Below are 19,464 nucleotides of genomic sequence, written 5' to 3'. Positions count from 1 at the left end.
GGCTAGTATTTAGAATTCCGGTTTTGTCCTTTTATTGTGAGTTATTATGCTTAATATTATAAGGTTATTTTTGTAAACCGACATTGTATTCATGCTTTTATAATAATATAGATTATTATTATTAAGTACAAACTATTCTCATAATTAATCAATACATATTATTATATTAATTATTTACTTAAATATAATAAATTAATATGATTTGATATAAATACAATATGCGGGTGAGGTTTTACTCCTTTTATTTCCCCAACATTAAAATGTTCCAAGTTGCAACCATTTTCTTTTTCTCTCTCTTATTCTGCATTTTTTGTTTTGATTCGGAAATTGTTGTTGTTATTCTGTTATAATTCTCCCTTCAAAACCACTCTTAGTAACCATTTAGCGAACTACAATCTACTGCATATATTCAGTGTCTCTTTCTCATTATTACTGACACCTCATTTCTTCTTCTTCTTCTTCCTTTAATTTCTCTTTGTAGCTTTTTCTTCAGATTCCATTCTCTCTGTAAGATGAAGGTTTGATTCTTTATTCCTCTTTGATCATCATTTTTTTTTATACAAATAATGAATGTTGCGCGGACTCTCCGAAATGCTGCCGTACCTGTGTCTCGCATCCTCAAAAATATATATTACTTTTGGAGGACCCGACATATACACACAGTGATATTTTTGGAGAGCCTGACCATAACAGCATATAACACATATGAATTTTCCTTTCTTGTTCCATTTTCGGAATACAATTAATATTCAGGGTATCATCTTTTGCATTGAATTCTACATGGATTTGGATATTCTTTATCTTTTGTTAATTAAATTCTTTTATTCTGTCCACTGGTGGGTACTGATTTTCATCTTTACTTTCTAAATTTTTCTTTTTGATCTCTTATTTCTCCAGAAACTTATCCTGATCAAAGTGGATTTAGAAGATGCCAGAGAAAAGCGAAAGGCCTTGAAGACAGTCTCTGTTCTTTCAGGTTTTAAGAATTTTATCTTCTGAATTTTTATTTTTCACTGAGTTTTGTTGTTGTTGTTGTTGTTCTTGTTTACTAATCAAGATTTCGGGATAAAAGATGATACTCCCTGTTTTTCGTTAATAGTTAGGGAGTTAAAAAAATTTCTCCAAATACATCTTAAATTATTTTAACTATAAAAATTTGTGTTTTCTCGTACTTCTTTAAATTTAAAAATTTAAATTTGCATCGAAAGTAGGAAGCGTTAAATCTTGTATCCCAAAACCTGTTTTTTCTTTTGACATAATCGAGTAGGTAAAATTTATCCGCACCCGGTATTTCAATCAAATTATTGAACGCAAGACATGTGTCTTTCTTATACAAATTTATCATTTACCTATGGTTTAGTAACATGTATTTTTACTTTAAGTTTTAACCGTTAAGACTAGTGGTGAGCACCCTCCACTTCCAACCAAGAGGTTGTGAATTCGAGTCACCCAAGAGCAAGGTAGGGATTTCTTGGGGGAAGGAGCCGAGGGTCTATCGGAAACAGCCTCTCTACCTCAGGGTAGAGATAAGATCTGCGTACAAACTACCATCCTCAGACCCCAATAGTGGGATTATACTGGTTGTTGTTGTTGTTGTTGTTAAGATTAAAGATCCTATTTCTAGTTTGGTAAGTAGATAATGCACGAGGTTTTTTTTACCGTTGCTTGCAATTGATTTCTAGTTTGCACTGATTAGGAAGAAGAAAAAAGATAAGTAAAGTTGAATAATTTCTTTAGTTGATAATATTGGGTTGCTGGTAAAAGGTTAGGTGAAATGGTGAATGGAGTGGTAATGACCATAATATAATGCACGAGGTTTTTAACTATGGCAATTGATTTCTAGTTTGTACTGATTATGAAAAGGAGTAAACTTTTCTAAGTTGATTCCAGCATGGCGCCACGTCAAATGGGTCCACTGTCCTTCTAAGCTGTTCCCCACTAAAACAGTTTAACTAGTAGTGTCACTTTGCCTAGCCTAAATACAGAACGGTAATGGATTTTTTGAGCATTTTAGTTACATTAGAGTACTAAGAAAGCAACCAAAAAAACCATGTGCTGTTGCTACGGAGCTATAAAAGAAGTGCAAAAGATGTTATAAAAAATTACATGAAAAGTTGTGGTTGAATAGTAAGTATTATTTTATTCTTAATAAGATGTTTGGAGTATAGAGTCATCTTTGGTATATGACCTTTATTCTCAAAGTTAGATTTCTCTGATCCGAATACGAATGAATCGAAAATGGGGTGGAAAACAAAAAAAATAAAAATAGTCCCTTTACTAGTATCTTAAATTGGGTACAATTTCGAATGTTTTGGTTCATAAATTGAAGTAAACTTCATTACTAAGACCATGTGCCTTTGCTCCGGAGTGATCTAAGAACTGCAAAGGGGCTAAACAAACACTTCGTAGCTACAATTGTCTTCCTTTGATAGCCGTTGGCTCGTAGGGTTTTAGGATTCAGATTTAAAATAATGCAATTCTTTGTCGAACAAATTTAAAAAGGAAAGAAAATCATATTATTTTTAAAAAATTCATTTTTATATATATACATAGTTCAAGTCAAAGATTTGTATATGCCGACTTGGAGTGGGGGATGGGGAGATTAACCTAATGAATTTGGTGTTGAGTTTTTACAGGAATTGATGAGATATCGATGGATATGAAAGGTAAGAAATTAACCATCATTGGGGCAGTTGATCCAGTGAGTGTAGTGAGCAAATTGCGTAAATTTTGGTGGGCAGAAATACTTATAGTAGGACCAGTCAAAGAACCAGAAAAGAAAAAAGAAACAAAAAAAGAACCTAAAAAGGAAGAAATCAAGAAAGAGGAGGAGCCACCTAAAGAGGAACCAAAGAAAGAAGAGCCACCCAAAGAAGAAGCACCTAAAGAGGAAGCAAAGAAAGAGGAATCACCCAAAGAGAAAGCAAAAAAAGAAGAGACTAAAAAAGAAGAAGAAAAGAAAGAAGAACCCAAAAAGGAAGAAGAGAAGAAACCACAACCACAGCCACATCCACAGAGGATACTTTTGCCACAACCACAACCTTATCTGCAAGCTGCTTATAGGCCATATTATCCTCCAATGCACACATATTACCAAGTTCACCACAACATGGAAGAGAATCCTAATGCATGCAATATTTGTTAACCTTGTTGAAGAGATAAAGAAAGAAGTCATATGTATATGTCAGTCTCCTTTATGTTGTTTTAGTTATCTTATTATCAAGAATGAAAGACTAACATTTGAAGAATAGAGAAGCTAGCTTTTGTGAAGAGATAATGATGCCGTATTCATCTATTCTAAAATTAGAATGTGTAGAGAGCGTTGAATAAGAATTTTTCTACCACTATAGCCTGAGGGTTGTTTTCCAAGGTGCAGAGGGTATTGAGCAGTAGGTAAGAGAAGAAAGGAAAGATCCTTTTAAAAGCCGCAAGCAACCTGCATATCTTTCTTCTCCTTGAAAAGGTCATGATGAATGGGGAGAGAAAACTACACAATAGAAGGATTTGCTTTGCCACGTAAGATCCTCGAATCACCCACGACTATCATATGTGGTCCATTATCGTTTCCTTCCCTGCCCGAGAAGGAAGATCAAAGAAAGGTAGTGATATACTAGTAACATAAAAATACTTATACTATCAAGTCACATAAAATACGCGTTCATAAAATAGGTGACCGTTAAATTAAAGGAACTTATTGCTACAATATGTTAAAACATAAAAATTCTTTAGAGTATAAATGTTTATAAGTTAAATCTTTTTTTCTTTTAAATACAAGAATTTAGCAAGATCATATGCGGTTATTGTTAGCACTCTAATTTCAGAGTAATGAGCAAACTGATACTATTACTATGAAGGACTAAGCAGTTGCTAATTGGTCATGAGGGATAAACACATGTGACAGAGTTAGAGTTTAGATAACTGTTAACATGTTCGGTCAATCGAATTCAATAGTTTTAATTCAAATGATATATATTTATCTTAAGAAATTTATTGAATATGTATAGATTATTAACCAAATAACTTAAAAAGACCTAGAATTCTGAATTCTTAAGCTTCAAATGCTTAGCTCGCCTTTTGAGTAAACACCAAGTCATAAATTATATGCGAGAGTGGCTTTGTTCCTGTATGTTTCCCATTTCTATTCACATAAATATCTTGCTTAAACTTATTTGGCGAAAAGTATACAATAATTAATAAGACAACTTTTGCAGGAGCATTTAGGGTACCTTCAATTCCTTCTTCACTTGTCGGACAAAAATTGTGCTAACCATGCTTTATTTCACGTGAAACGCCAACCATTTGAGTTGTTTATTGATAAACTTGTCTCATTATGAAGTTAGTGTTTCAACAAAAATATGACTCTTCGTTCAAATATATAAATTTATGTGATTATGAGTTAAACTTAATTAATAATAATATTTCTAGATGTAACTTCCGAGGGGCAATAAACGTCAGGTAAATTTGGTCGAATAGTGATAATAATTTACAATAACTATTCCAAAAAATATAAGCAATAATGTAGCATTTAATAACAATGAATAATAATAAATGGTATTTAAATAAATAGGAGGAATGATTCACCCAATAAAGGATGAACTAGATGGTTGTTCCTCCTCACAATGATGAGTGACAGACAAATCCTTGAATGTTCGAGTTATTCTCGGATCTGATGGAAAAGTATGAAATAATATAGACAAAAATCTTAGTGAAAAAGTCGTGTTTATATCTTAGTAAGAGAGAGAGAATCTTTTTGTCAAAGTATTTTTTTACAAATGAATATCGCATGCCATTATAATTATCTCTTTTTTCTATATATATGGGACATGTTCCTAAGAAACCCTAATAGTACAAGTGTAGAGAATATCCACTAGAAATCCTAATAGTAAAAGTGTAGAGAATATCCATTAGAATATTCTTTTTTAATACCCTATCCTGACAAACTAGTCGTTACAACTCTCATCAACGATATTCAACCTCGACCCTTGTTGTCATCTCGACTACGACTCTCGTCGACATCTCGACTACAACTCATGTCGCCACTTCAGCTAAGGACTTTGCTGCTTCTTGGCCCATCTCAACTAACGACGATTCGAGAATTTTTTTTTAGTATTATCTTGCCTCAAATACTATAAGGGCGGATTTTGACCCATACAATTAGTCCCTCTGCTTATTGAGGTCGTGCCCCCATACGAAGTCGATGAGCGGACAATGTCGTGCATAGTTGGTAGGGGTCGTGGTTGTGGAGATGGGACTACGTGGATTTTGTGATCCGCATATTTTGAATTTATAAAATTGTCCGGGAGAGTATTTGGAGTTATCTAGGCCATGAATAGAAGTGACGTCATGTCCCCGTGCGTCATAATGACGTCGTTTCCCGATGCATTGCATCGATTCAGGTGGAGTTCTTGTTGGCTTTGTCGGTTAGAGTTTCGTGCTAATTATGTTTCATATGGTTTCGATTCTGGTGCCTTCCAAACTTATAAATAGGAGAAGCTTTTTTGATTTTGGAACTTTTCAAATTCCTTCTTCTCCGCTATCACCAGCTTGCTTGATTCACTTTGTAAATCACTCATTTTCTTCTATTTCTGAGGCTTATCCTGTCCTTTGCTCTTTTTCTTTCGAAACCTCATTCTCTTATCGAAAATGATGTCTAACATACCTTCTGAGTCCGGTGAGGGTAGTTATGTCTCCCCTTGGCAGTGGCGTATCGTTCCCATGAGGAGGGTGTTCCGGCCACCGCTGACGATGGAGGCTTCCCGTTGGTGGAAGAGATAATTCCACGCAACCCCGATTCCCGGTCTAATTTCACCAAGTCCCCTGACGCCGAACCTGAGGCTTTCCGGTCAATGATGACAGTGAAAGAATTGGAAGAGCTCAGGGCTAAATTCAATATTCCCAATCATGTTGAGTTGATTCCGGCGGGGTGGGATGCTGTGACGACTCACTGTCCTGGGTACTGCGCCTTTTATGCCTACCCATTCCAAGTTGGCTACACTCTTCCTCTTCTTCCACTGGCAGAGGAATTCAGCCATTATTATAGCGTTTGCCCAGTTCAGCTCGTACCATATGTTTACAAACTTATCTGTATGCTCCCCAAATTTGTCGAGCTGGCCGGGGTCGAACTGACGCTTCGACATTTGATATGTCTCTTCGCCCATAGATTTTATAGGGGACGATGGTAAACCTTCGCCATCGAGGGGGTAAATGTTTGGTGGTAAAGATGGATGACAAGGCCAACCGCCAATTCTGGTTCAATTTCTTTTTCGCCAAGACCGAAGACGTGGTGGCCAATGTCGACGGTTTCCCCGAGACTTGGAATTATACTCGTAAGTATTTGATCTCCCTATAGATACTTGATTTTTTTGTGCCCGACCAAGGGTTTTGACTTTACGTCCTGACATTTTTGATTGGTTTAGTCGACTTCTTCCTCATATTGCAAGGATTCACGAGTGGTCGATTTTTCTGAAGATGTTTGGACCTGCTCCCCTCTCGACTGGTAAGTTCCTCTTATTATTGGCATCTTGGGTTTCTTTTTCTTTTGTTCATTTTTGCTGACTTTCCTCTCTCCTCGTATTCTTCTCAGCTTCGACCAGGGGATCTTCAAGGAGGTCTAGAGCTCCCGCACTCGTGTTCTATAATAGGAAAGCTGCTGCGACTTCGGCTCTCGCACCTTCCATGACCGCATCTGATTCTGCTTACTCCTCAGTCCCTCCTGTTGCTGCTCTGGTATCTGTTCCTTCTTTAGCCACGGAGACTTCGGCCGTAGAGCCTTCGGTTTCTCCTTTGTACCGTCTCATAGATGAAGAAGATGAGTCGTTGATGTAATGACCCGGCCGGTCATTTTGAGAGTATTAGCCCCGAACCCCTATTTATTTATCCCTCTATTTCATTATGTGGTTATGTGACTCGCCAGGAGGTTTGGGTTTTTGGTTTCGAAGTGAAATGGGGCACATAGTCCCTAAATTGGGAGTTTAAGTTCTAGGAATTGACCATAGTTTGAATTGTATGAAGACGACTCCGGAATGGAGTTTCGATGGTTCTAATTGCTTTGTAGGGTGATTTTGGTCTTAGGAGCGTGTTCGGATGTTTATTTGGAGGTCCGTAGGTCATTTCGGCGTCAATTGGCGAAAATTGGAAAATTGAATGATTTTTGGAAAGTTTAACCAGGGGAGGACTTTTTGATATCATGGTCGGACTCCGATTCCGGAAGTTGGAGTAGGTCTGTAATGTCAATTATGACTTGTGTGCAAAAATTAAGGTCAATCGGACTTAATTTGATAGGTTTCGACGTCGGATGTAGAAGTTAGGAGTTCTAAAGTTCATTAAGATTGAATTGGAGTGAGATTCGTGATTTTAGCATTGTTTGATATGATTTGAAGGCTCGACTTAGTTCGTATTGTATTTTAGGACTTGTTGGTAGGTTTGATTGAGGTCCCGGGGGCTCGGGGTGGTTTCAGATGATTAATTGATCAAGTTGAAGATTAGAATGGCTGAAGTGTATCAGTTCTAGTGCAACCGCACCTGCGCAAGTTTGACCGCAGGTGCGGGTCCGTAGAAGCGTGAGGCAAAGCGTAGAAGCGGAACTGAAGGGGCGGTCTGTGGTCGCAGATGCCACATGAAGGCCGCAGAATCAGAGCCGCTTTTGCGGAAGGATGATCGGAGAAGTGGAGAGTGAGGGAACTGAGGTGGCCAAGGTTTCCGCAGAAGCGGATGAGTGGGCACAAAAGCGTGTCCGCAGATCCAGATGGATGTGCGGAGGTGCGATATCTAGGAGTTTAAGTGAGCTCTGTAGATGTGGAGATTTCACCGCAAAAGCGGATTTTGGACCGCAAAAGCGGAAGTGCTGGGCAGAATGGTTTAAAATCGAGGGTTTGCCATTGTCTTCATATTTTGAGATATAGAGCTCGGATTGAGGAAGCATTTGGGTAAGTATTCTTGACTTGTTTTTTATTAATCTCCACTAAGATATCATTTATTCTTCATTTAATTAAGGATTTGGGTTGAGAAATTTGTGAAAAAGGTGGAAAAGTCCTTGGGCCGAATTTTGAGGTTTTGCTCGAGAATTTTGTATCGGATTTGAGAAATTTTGGTATGGGTGAACTCGATATCGAATGAATGTTCGTATTTTGTGACTTTTACCCGATTCCGAGACGTGGGCCCATGTCAACCTTTGGCGCAATTTTTCAATTCTTGCTAAAGTCGTAGTTTCATTATTTAAATTAATTTCTTCTAGTTGTATTTATAGTATGTAATTGCTTTAGGTAAGATTTGGATCGTTCGGAGTCGGAAAGTCGAGGGAAAGGAATTCTTATCAACTGATTAAGCTTGGTTTGAGGTAAGTGACTTGTCTAACCTTGTGTGAGGGAACCTCTCCTTAGGTTTTGGTACTGTTATGATATTTGCAATACGTGAAGGCCATGTAAGCCAGGTGACGAGTGTGTACTCGGGTTAAATATTGAAAAATCCGATTCTTGCTGAGTAGTTTTCTTTTAATTCCTTAACCGAGTTGCTCTAGCCTATGTAGTCATAATGTTTAGCCTAATATCGCATGCCTACGTGTCTTAACTCTTACTTGTAACTTGTGCAACATGCTTAGTTGAATTACCTACTTTCTTGATCTTGTATTCAGTCTCTAACTGTAGGATTCCTTGCTGTAAATTCGTTGTTCCATAGGTTATGAGTTGCGTATTTACTTTTGGTACTATGCGGCAGTACCTCGGGAGCACCCTTGTTGCATATTTAATTTTGGGACTACGAGGCGGTACCTCAGGAGCTTCCCCTGTTGCATATTTACTTTTGCGACTACGAGGCGGTACCTCGGGAGCTCCCGTGTTGTGTATTTACTTTTGGGACTACTAAACGGTACCTCGGGAGCGCCCTTGTTACATATTTACTTTTGGGACTATGAGGCGGTACCTAGGTAGTTTTTCTTGTTGTGTATTTACATTTGGGACTACGAGGCGGTACCTCGGAAGTGCCCATGTTGTTTACCATTATTTGTTGTGTTGTTACCTTTCTGTAATTTCTCATCGTTTAAATTCTTAGTCATTTCATTATATTGTTATATCTTTTGCCTTGCTTCCCTTTTTTTTTCAGTAAGGCCATGACCTGACCTCGTCACTACTCTACCGAGGTTAGGCTTGGCACTTATTGGGTACCATTGTGGTGTACTCATACTACACTTTTACATATCATTTTGTGCAGATCCAGGTACTGCTTACCAGACCAGGTACCAGTGAGCTAGACCGTACGTGGATACTTCAAGGTACATCTGCCAGTGTCCGCATACCTCGGAGTCCCCCTCTATCTTTATGATGTTGTTTTCTTTATTTTCATTAGACTTTGATGTATAAAGACACTTAGAATTTTCTCTTCAGAGATTTTGTCTTATTTCTACCGGGTTTTGGGAGTTGTAATTATTTTGAATCGTAGTTCTTATTAAATTCAGAGGTTGAGGTTGAGTTTCAGCTTTATATTCATTTATTCCGCAAAATTATTATGCTTACCTAGTCTTAGAGATTAGGTGCCGTCACGACATCTCCCGGAGGGAGATTGGGGTCGTGACAGTTGCGAGGCGATGGGGACTTGATTCCTCGTAAGAGGAGATCTGTGGATGCCGGAGACGGGGTTGCCTAGGCCGTTGACTCAGTGGCGGGTGATTTTTCACTACGCGAGTGATCTCATCCAATTTCACACCCCAATTCAAGGTTATGAAATGGTCGATTGCAATAGTAGTACCCACCAAGAGTCGGAGTCGATTTCCACAGGGAGTTATGAATGGGAGTTAGGCATATATATTGTAGTACGTGAGTTTGAACTACCTAAATTTACACTTCCGCAAATTGGGGCTGATTCTATGTCCAATTTAAATTAAGATTGCAAAGTTAAGAAGTAAAACTATGAAATTATTTTTGTTGTTTTTCAAGTTTTGTAAAAAGCCTAGGGCTATAACCATCACCTAGGTGTTTGTCTAATGGGATATAAACCTTAATGCTTTTTTTATTGGTCGGGATGTATTATAGCTATCAACTCTCAATTACCCACTCATTACCTCTCGGTCAGAGAGTGATTTTGCCCAATTTGGCTTTCTCAAGCTCAAATGGGTATTGCACAAAACGGTTGATAAAATCTCAAGTCAGTTATTACTATATCTAGGTTGAACCCTTTAATTGGGATTATCAATCTCTCGATTGACCCGATTTCTTGTTAGCCGAGTTGTCATAGACTAAGTCGCTCTTTATCAAGTAGAGACTAAGTCAAATAGGTATGAACTAATATTTGCCACCATTAATTCCACAAATTAAAGCACGAACAAGGCTAAATAATAAACCCCCAACCATAAACAAGTATTAAGTTAAACACCCATACAGTTTACACACTAGGGTTGGGTCACAATCTTAGTAAAAATCTAGCTACTCATGCTTGAAATTGAATAAATAGAAGAAGAAATGATAATTAAACTCATATTGTAAAATTAAAATGATAAAATCTATGTTAAATTATCCTAAAATATGAAAATTACTAGAAGAAGCAAAAAGAAACGGCTATTGTAGCTGCTGATGTCAAAAGTTAACCTAATTTCGTGAAACTCTTCTATTTATACAAAGCAGATAATTTCAGATAAAAATGCCCCTCGGGAGGTTCTGTGGCGCACAATTCCATGTGCGGTCTGCAGATTTCTTCAACTTGTGAGGAATTGGAGGTCTGCAGCCGCGAGGCATTCTTTCTGCGGTCCGTAGATTTGTAAATGCGGTCGTAACTTGGTTCTGCGGTCCGCACTTTTACTTCTGCGGCCACACAATTATTGTGCGGTCCGCACTTTTGAGGGACTTGGAACTTGGGAATTTGCACATTCTCTAAACTTTGTTCCTAGCCCAGCTTTTGTGGCCACACAATTCATGTGCGGTCCGCAATTTGCACCAAACTCTGCTAGGCTTTCCTTCATCATCTGCGGCCGCAGATGAAATTCTACGGTCCGCACTTCATAAGCTTTTGTACCTTTTATTGCCTTGAGTTTAGATTACTCCTTTTTGAGTCAGATTCCATCTCGGGTGTCCAACTTACAACATTCCTGCAATTTTGCATATTTCATCAGTTTAGGGAATACAATTAAACGCTTTTAGACTAAAACAAAAGCTACAAGGCGCTAATAAGTAGTCAAAATTCCCACTTATCAACAACCCCAAACTTAAGTTTTTGCTTGTCCTCAGGCAAATAAATTAGTTCCCACCTGCACAAGTTAATGGTCATTCCAACTAATCAAAGGTGAGTCAGTCACACATAAATTGGGTCCAACAATTACCCACACCACTTATGAATTATCAACAAGGCAACAAGTTAAACGTTTATGCACATATAGTTCTAATGTGACACTTGAGCATCAAGAGTTGACTTTATTCATCAAGGAAGCTCGTTCTTTCATGTAGGTCATTGTGGATCCCAAACTCCTCCTCATATACTCTCCGTTTGCCTATCTCGCTTAAATTTTTAGCACTCAATCCAAATATTTGCGAAAGGTTCATTCATCTCTCTCAAGAGAACATCGCAAGTACAACTTTAACTACCATAGGCTTGCCCTTCATGTAGATCGTCACTAATGTGAGCTCACTCAACTTGAAATCATGTAGGAATTTTTCGGAATGTAATGAAGGCTTTCGGACTAAGGTTGGTTATGCTATGATAGAGCAGGTTCATCTTTCCTTAAGCACTCCATTTTTTTTCTCGGCTCATGCTTTGCCAATTCTTTGAGGCATTTTCTTTTCCTTGAGAGAACTAGAGCGACTTAGCATCATTCTTTCTTGATTATGACATTCATTTTCTCACTCTTTGATTTCTCCATGCTTTGTACCATTACTTTTCTTTGAATTCAACTCCTTCACTTATTCACTTTCTTTTGCATTTTTCTTTTTTTTCTTTTTTTTTTCTTCTCATCATTTCTTTTATCTTTTTGTGCCTTGATACCTCTTTCAAGTTCCTCATCTCTCCCCCAAACGTATGTTTTTAGCCAGTTGTTTCACAAGAGTGTTAAGGAAAGCTCTGGTGCCAAGAGAAGGTCACGACAAAACGGGTACATGCTTGTAACATGGTTATCAAATGAGAAAGGCTTGAGGCTCAAATGGGTTGACTAGTGATAACAACATTGGTAGGTAATGGAGAATTCAAGAGGGTCAAGGAAAGCCTACAATCACTTGTCAAGCCAAGCAAAACTTACGATTTCGCCTTGAAACACATTCGGGGCAAGTTCTAGACCATTCGCACGGGTACTTGGACTTGAAACAAAAACATCTCACCTCTCACGCAACTGGATTGTTAAAAAGGATTGAGTCGAGGTCCCGCGGCGACCATATTCAAGATTGAAAATAACTATGGTTTGATTAAACCAATCGATGATTGCCTAAGTCAACACAAGAGTCACAAAGTCACTAACTAGAGCTATTTCTTTCCAAAAACCTTGTTTTAACCATAAACACGTAGTTAAGTGTGTTAGTACTAAGTGAAGCATGTTTGACTCTTCGAGCATGACTTAATTAGGTATTGTTATTCATTACTACTACTACTATTATTACTTAAACACCAAAAACAAACTCAATCCCTTAAGAAGGTTGTCACGCCATCCATCGTTGGGAAGAGTCACCCGGTTCACACAAAAACTACCTTCGGAAAGAACTGTAGCATTAAGAAAATCAAAGGTTTATTATCTACTAAAAACATAAAAAAAACTATTAAATAAAAAAGAAGCTACTAATTTAAAAAGAAGCTACATAGTTAAACACTAACTAATAAGAAAACAAACATAAAGAAGCTACAAAGCAAAAACTATTGAAAGCGTAGAGAATATACATAATGAGAGAGTAGATATATACATAATGAGGGAGGAAAAGAGAGAATATATACAAAAAATAAGGAAAAAGAAGAAAATACTGTCAGTTATTACAAACCAATTGTCTCATAATCATCAAAATATATCAAATAAACTCCACCCCCTGCCCCCGAATAAAAATAAGCATTGTCCCCAATGCTTAACAAAATAAGAGTAAAGGAAGGGTAAGGGTGAAGAAAACTCCCTATGGCTCCTTGGCCATCTCTGTGTCCAAAACAGCATCACCGACCTCAGTCACATCCAACTGGATCTCATCATCATCAACTCTGGGCGTGACTGGGTTGGTGAACATCTGACGTACTGCCTCGGTAGTGTCAGCAGCAAGGTCTGGCTCTTCAGACTGGCCAGCTGGTGCCGTCTGTGATGTAGGATCTGGGCCTGGGTGGTGCGGGTCAATCAACATGTCAAATGGAAGTTCTCCTACTGCCGCAAGCTTAGTAACCTATCTACGGAGCTTGTCCACTGACTTCTTGGAGGCCTGGGACTTCCGCATCTTCTTCACTTCCTTGCCCAGCTATTCTATTACTGACCCATGCTGTACCAAAGTGGCCATGATTGTGTTCTGATTCTCCAAGATCTTCTTCAAAGTTTCTTCAACTGGGGGGGGGGTGGTGATCTGGGGTGCGGGAATGGAGGACTGTGCTGCAACATTACTGGATATGTTAGACAACTTTGTAGTAGCTATCTGTATCCAGTTATTGAGGCTCGCCAGCGTCTGGGAGACTCGCAATGCTGATAGTGGAGCAGTGGGCATCGGCACTGGCACCGGCAAAGCCGAGGGGGAACTTGTAATGGGGACTGTTAGAGGAACTGAGGCTGGAGGTAATGGCATAGCTACTACACTGGCTGAAGGCTCTGCTGACGTAGATGGCATGTCAGCAACCACCTATGGCTCATCAGACTGGCCTATAGTGGTAGTCGGCTAACCTTTTTTCTTAGGGTTGTGTGCATCCATCAACAAATACCATGAGAAGGGATTCTTCGCCCGCACGTTCTTATCAAAATCTCTCTGCTCCACTCATGCATCCATAAGATACTCAGTAATGGTGTTAGGATACGGGTAGGAGGTATCAGCTTGCCTGACGACCATAGATATGTTGGCCAACATCATGGCTCCCACATTGATCGGGTACCCGGCCAAGATTGAGGCGACTAGAACTGCCCGTTGGATAGGAAGATTTGTCTCATTCTGACATGGGTCGAGTCGGCTACATACAAAGGTCTGCCACTCCTTCGCCTCAAACTTAGGGTGTTTCTATGAATAGACACCCCTGTGGTAATCCATGGTGGTGGTGGCCGAGGAGCTGCCAGAATCTAAGCTAGCCATGAGCGAGCTGCATCTCCCATTGCCAACTTCTCCAAATACTGTGCGAGCTCAACATCATCAAACCCCAAGTAGGTGTTCAATGTGTGCTGGTAAAAACGCACCTTCAGGTTCCTCACTTTAGTTATCTTTGTCCCTTTCTTGATGTGCGCTACATTGGCTCAGAACTCCTGGACAAGATATTCCTTTGCATCCACTACGCTCTGGGTGAACCACATCCACCCCTTCCACTCTCGGAACTGCCTCAAGACTGTCGGGTTATACTTTTCTAGATCTTGTAATTGGAACTGTCGCTCAAGAGTGAGCGACCTTACCGACCACCACCCACGGAAGCTAGTGATGGTAGCCATACTGACGAACCGATCCTTCCAGACCTCTTTCTCCTTCGACCGCTCAAGGCCGGCAACTGTAGTATCTCCCCTTCGACCATCATCTGGGATGTCATGAACTGTAGTTGTTGGTGCCTCAGGGACAGGTGTAGAGGAGGGATCGGAAGCCTGACTAGCACTTTTCGAACCCTCGGAGGTGCTATATGATGTGGAAGGTTCGTCCCGGAGTTGATACCTTCCTGATGGATTTGACTGGACAACCGACAACTCTTGAACCGAGTTTCCCTCTGATGTTTCCCTAGACGGGGCATAAGAACTGGATTCAGAGGGCTCTGCATTTATTCCTCGGCCGCCTGTAGCCTTCTTTGAGATTATATTTTGGAGGGAGAGGGGTAAAACACTCTTGCCTCGACCCCTGAAAGGTTCACCACTCCCCTTTGAAGTATCACCTCTGCCTCGAGATCTAACCATTTTCTCTACCAAGCAACAACAAGTGTCAGTTGTAATTCAAGAGCAAACATGCAAGAACACACCAGAGAGATAGTGAACAATACAGTGTAAAACATGCTTGCGGGGGTAGGGGAGTAATGTTTGTAGAATTATCATTGCGGCCGCAGACTGGACATTGCGGACCGCACAATTTAATCTTGCGGCCGCAGAATTGGATTTACGTTTCGCACAATTGTCAGTGCGACCGCAGAATTGGATTGCGGTCTGCACAATTGTCATTGCAGCTGTAGCTCAGATACTACCAATATGCCAACTCTCTGATAATAGGGAATGGGCTATTTTGCTGCCGCAATCACTTTTCTGCGGTCCGCACATTTTCCATTGCGGCCGCACATGTGAGTCATCAAATTGACAACTCTCTGATAACAGAGAACTAGTTGTTCTGTGGCCGCGATGGGATTTCTGCGGTCCGCACATTTTTTATTGCGTCCGCAGAATCATGCTTGTCTAAAGTACCCTAATTTCAAATTCTATGGACCGCACAATTTCTTGTGCGGCCGAAGATTTCAACACAATTACGATTAGAGTTATAGGGTTTGCAATTTTTTGCACAAATTTGACATGGTGGTAGTGTATAATCATGAAAACCTATTTACCCATTCCCCATAGAGCAAGTACTAGTTGACCCACTACAAATTTAACCCTACATGGTTGTATAATTGGATTCCACTAACAATTGTCCTAAAACTACTTAACAATTTGTAAATTAAACTAAAAATTAAAAATTCTACAGTAATTGAGGCATACCAGATTTGAAGTAGTGCAAATGAGATCACAGATGTTGAGTGTGTGTTGCAGATGATTTACCAGATGAATTTTAATGTTTTAGACTTGTGAATGCTCAGAGAGGGGAAAAAAGTAACAATAGCCCTAGTCCTTCTAGTTATACTTGACGGTTGAGTGTGGCCATATAATTCCTGTTGCGGTCCGCACTCTGTTACCTGGGGACTCAGAAACCCTTTTGTATTGCGGACCGCAGAATTTTCTGTGTGGCCGCAGAATTTGTTGTGGACTGTAGATTTTGTCTTGCAGCCGCAATTTGGCCATTTCTCTAACAAACTAACTTCAGAGAGTTGTCATTTTTACCTTTCAAATTGTGTGTTCCGCAATATATTTGTGTGGCCGCATATCACCTTTTGTTGTAGCAACCAAACTTTTGCGGTCCGTACAATATATTTGTGGTCCGCAATTCTTTTCACACTTAGCCAATTTTCTCGGCATAATTCTTGTAAAGTACACTCATTCCTGCAACATACTTCAAAACCAGTTACCACCAAAATAACACCTAACTACAAAAGACGAAAAGAAAAGAAAAAGGAACATGGGTTGCCTCCCAAGAAGCGTCGGATTTAACATCGCGGCACGACGCAGATTACCATTATTTGAAATGAATCACTGCCACCACATGGCCATCATCAACCTTTCCCAAATAGTGCTTCACCCGGTGACCATTGACTCGGAAAACCTCATTGTTTTTGTTTGTCAAGTCCAATGCACCAAAATGCATTACACCCATAATTTCAAAGGGACCACTCCATTTAGATTTCAGCTTTCTGGGAAACATCTTCAACCGCGAGTTGAATAATAAAACAAGATCGCCCACCTTGAACTCTATGTTCCGAATGTATTTATCATGGAGGTATTTCATCTTCTCTTTGTACAAGGACGAACTTGCATAGGCATGGTACCGGAATTCATCCAATTCATTCAATTGTGCAACCCGCAAGTTAGTAGCTGCATCCCAATCAAGATTCAATTTTTAAAGCCCACATGGCTTTGTGCTCAAGTTCCACCAGAATATGACAAGCTTGCCAAACACCAATCGGTATGGAGACATCCCGATAGGAGTTTTGAAAGCCGTCCGATAAGCCCATAGTGCATCATCAAGCTTCTTTGACCAATCCGTCCGGTTAGCATTCACTGTTTTGGACAAGATACTCTTTATCTCCCAGTTGGACACTTCCACTTGACCGCTAGCTTGTGGATGATAGGGAGTCGTAAATTTATGAGTGACACCATACTTGCTAAGCAAAGTGTCAAAAGCCTTGTTGTAAAAATGTGACCCCCCATCGCTTATGATAGCCCGCGGAGTACCAAATCTTGTGAAATATTCTTCTTCAAGAACTCCACCGCACTCATTGCTTCATTGTTGGGTAGAGAAATGGCCTCAACCCATTTAGACACATAATCAACTCCGACCGAGATGTAGGAGTTTCCACAAGAACTCACAAAAGGACCCATGAAGTTCATACCCCACACATCAAAGATATCAATCTCCAAAATGGTAGTGAGAGGCATTTCATTCTTCTTCTAGATTCCACCGTCCCGTTAACATTCATCACATCTTTTCACCACATCACTTGCATATTTGTAAAGAGTGAGCCAATAGAAACCACAACTTAGCACTTTGGCCGTCGTTCTTGCTCTTCCATGGTGACCACCATAAGGTGAAGAGTGGCAAGCCTCAAGAATAACATTTTGCTCTTTCTCCGGTACATATCTTCTAATTAACCTATTCGTGCAAACCCGTAAAAGGTATGGCTCATCCCAATAATAATCTTGGCAATGCCGTTTGAGCTTCTTCCTTTGATTTGAAGAGAACTCATCCGGGATACAAGGAAGTTCACTAGATCCGTGAACCATGGCACATCCTTCATTGAAATAGCCAAGAGTTGCTCATTGAGGTAGGAGTCATTGATTTCAAGGCCATCATGCGGCCTCCCCTCCTCCTCCAAATGAGACAAGTGGTCCGCCACTTGATTTACACTCCCTTTTCACTCTAGGATGTCAATATCAAACTCTTGCAACAATAGCACCCATCTCATCAACCGAGCTTTTGAATCTTTCTTTCTCATAAGATAGCGAAATATCGCATGATCTGTATGAACAATAACCTTTGCACCCATCAAATATGGGCAGAACTTCTCAATTGCAAACACAATGGCAAGGATCTCTTTCTCCGTAATGATGTAGTTGACTGGGCATCATTCATGGTATTATTAGCATAGTAGACCGAATGAAAAATCTTGTTGATGTGTTTTCCCAAAACTGCTCCAACTACTACATCACTAGCATCGCACATGAGCTCAAATGGGATACTCCAATTAGGAGCAGTGATAATGGGAGTGACTGTCAACTTGAACTTTAGCAATTCAAAGGCTTTCATGAAATCATCATTGAAGTGAAACTTATTATCTTTCTCTAAGAGTTTATACAATAGGTTCACCACTTTAGAAAAATCTTTGATTAAACACTGGTAGAACCCCGCGTGACCTAAGAAACTTCGCACGCCTTTCACTGAAATTGGAGGTGGAAGTTTAGAAATCACCTCAACCTTTGCCTTGTCGACCTCTATGCCATTCTTTGAAATTTTGTGGCCATGGACAATGCCCTTCTCGACCATGAAATGGTATTTCTCCCAATTTAGCACCAAGTTCATTTCTTCACACCTTGCCAATACTTTATCCAAATTTTCCAAGCAATCATCAAAGGAATCCCCGAATAACAAGAAGTCATCCATGAAGACTTCAAGGTAATCCTCGACCATATCCGTAAAGATCGCCATCATACACCTTTGAAAAGTCGCTGGTGCATTACATAAGCCAAATGGCATCCGCTTGAAAGCGAAAGTACCATAAGAACATGTGAAAGTTGTTTTCTCTTGATCTTCCGGAGCAATAAGGATTTGGTTGTAGCCCGAATATCCATCTAGAAATCAATAGAAATCACGTCCAGCCAACCTATCAAGCATTTGGTCAAGGAAGGGAAGTGGAAAATGATCCTTCCTTGTGACTTTGTTTAGCTTGTGATAGTCCATACACACTCTTTACCCGGTCACCGTTATTATGAGAATCAACTCATTCTTGTCATTGGTGACCACTATCATGCCCCCCTTCTTTGGGACACATTGCACCGGAGAAGTCCACGAACTATCGGAAATGGGGTTAACAACCCCGACATCCAACCATTTTGATAATCTCCTTTTTGACCATATCTTGTATAGCTTCATTGAGTCTCCTTTGATGTTCATAGATGGTTTGGGATCCTCCTCCAATTTAATCTTGTGCAAGGAAAATGTGGGGATTATTCCTCGAATATCCGCCAAAGTCCACCCAATAGCCTTCTTCCTCTTGTGGAGCACCGCCAATGTAGAGTCAACCTGCACGTTAGTCAAACAAGAGGAAAGAATTATTGGAGGCAATGGCTTCAACTCCAAGGTAGGAGGGTTTTCAATTGAAGGCTTTGTAGGAGGAGTTTTCCTATTTTCAAGATCTAAGGAAAGTTTTCGGGGTGCATAGTTGTACGACCCCATTCCTTGCAAAGAATTCACACATTCCATGAAGCCATCCATCTCGTCATCATCAAAGTTGAGCAAGAGGGCCTCCAACATATCACCCACATTAATCGTAACATTTGTATCA

The 19,464-nt window shown here is 39.9% G+C and overlaps 1 protein-coding gene across 2 annotated transcripts; it reads left to right on the top strand.

The window, feature by feature from the left end:
- The first annotated feature begins 255 nt into the window (after nt 1-255).
- On the top strand, nt 256-3,182 carry LOC107782891 (uncharacterized). Of its 2 annotated transcripts, none has more exons than XM_016603830.2 (3): nt 256-518; nt 898-976; nt 2,637-3,182. In XM_016603830.2, the coding sequence occupies exons 1-3, from the start codon at nt 513-515 to the stop codon at nt 3,143-3,145; spliced, it is 594 nt and encodes a 197-aa protein (XP_016459316.1). In that variant the 5' UTR covers nt 256-512; the 3' UTR covers nt 3,146-3,182. The 2 variants fall into 2 exon arrangements, with proteins under 2 accessions (XP_016459316.1, XP_075102778.1); XM_075246677.1 differs by lacking the exon at nt 256-518 and adding an exon at nt 526-754.
- Nucleotides 3,183-19,464: the final 16,282 nt, after the last annotated feature.

Source organism: Nicotiana tabacum, chromosome 23 (genome assembly GCF_000715075.1).
Source record: "Nicotiana tabacum cultivar K326 chromosome 23, ASM71507v2, whole genome shotgun sequence".
Lineage (NCBI taxonomy): Eukaryota > Viridiplantae > Streptophyta > Magnoliopsida > Solanales > Solanaceae > Nicotiana > Nicotiana tabacum.
Note: the sequence above shows the minus strand (reverse complement) of the source record. Positions and strands in the feature narration are given on the sequence as shown.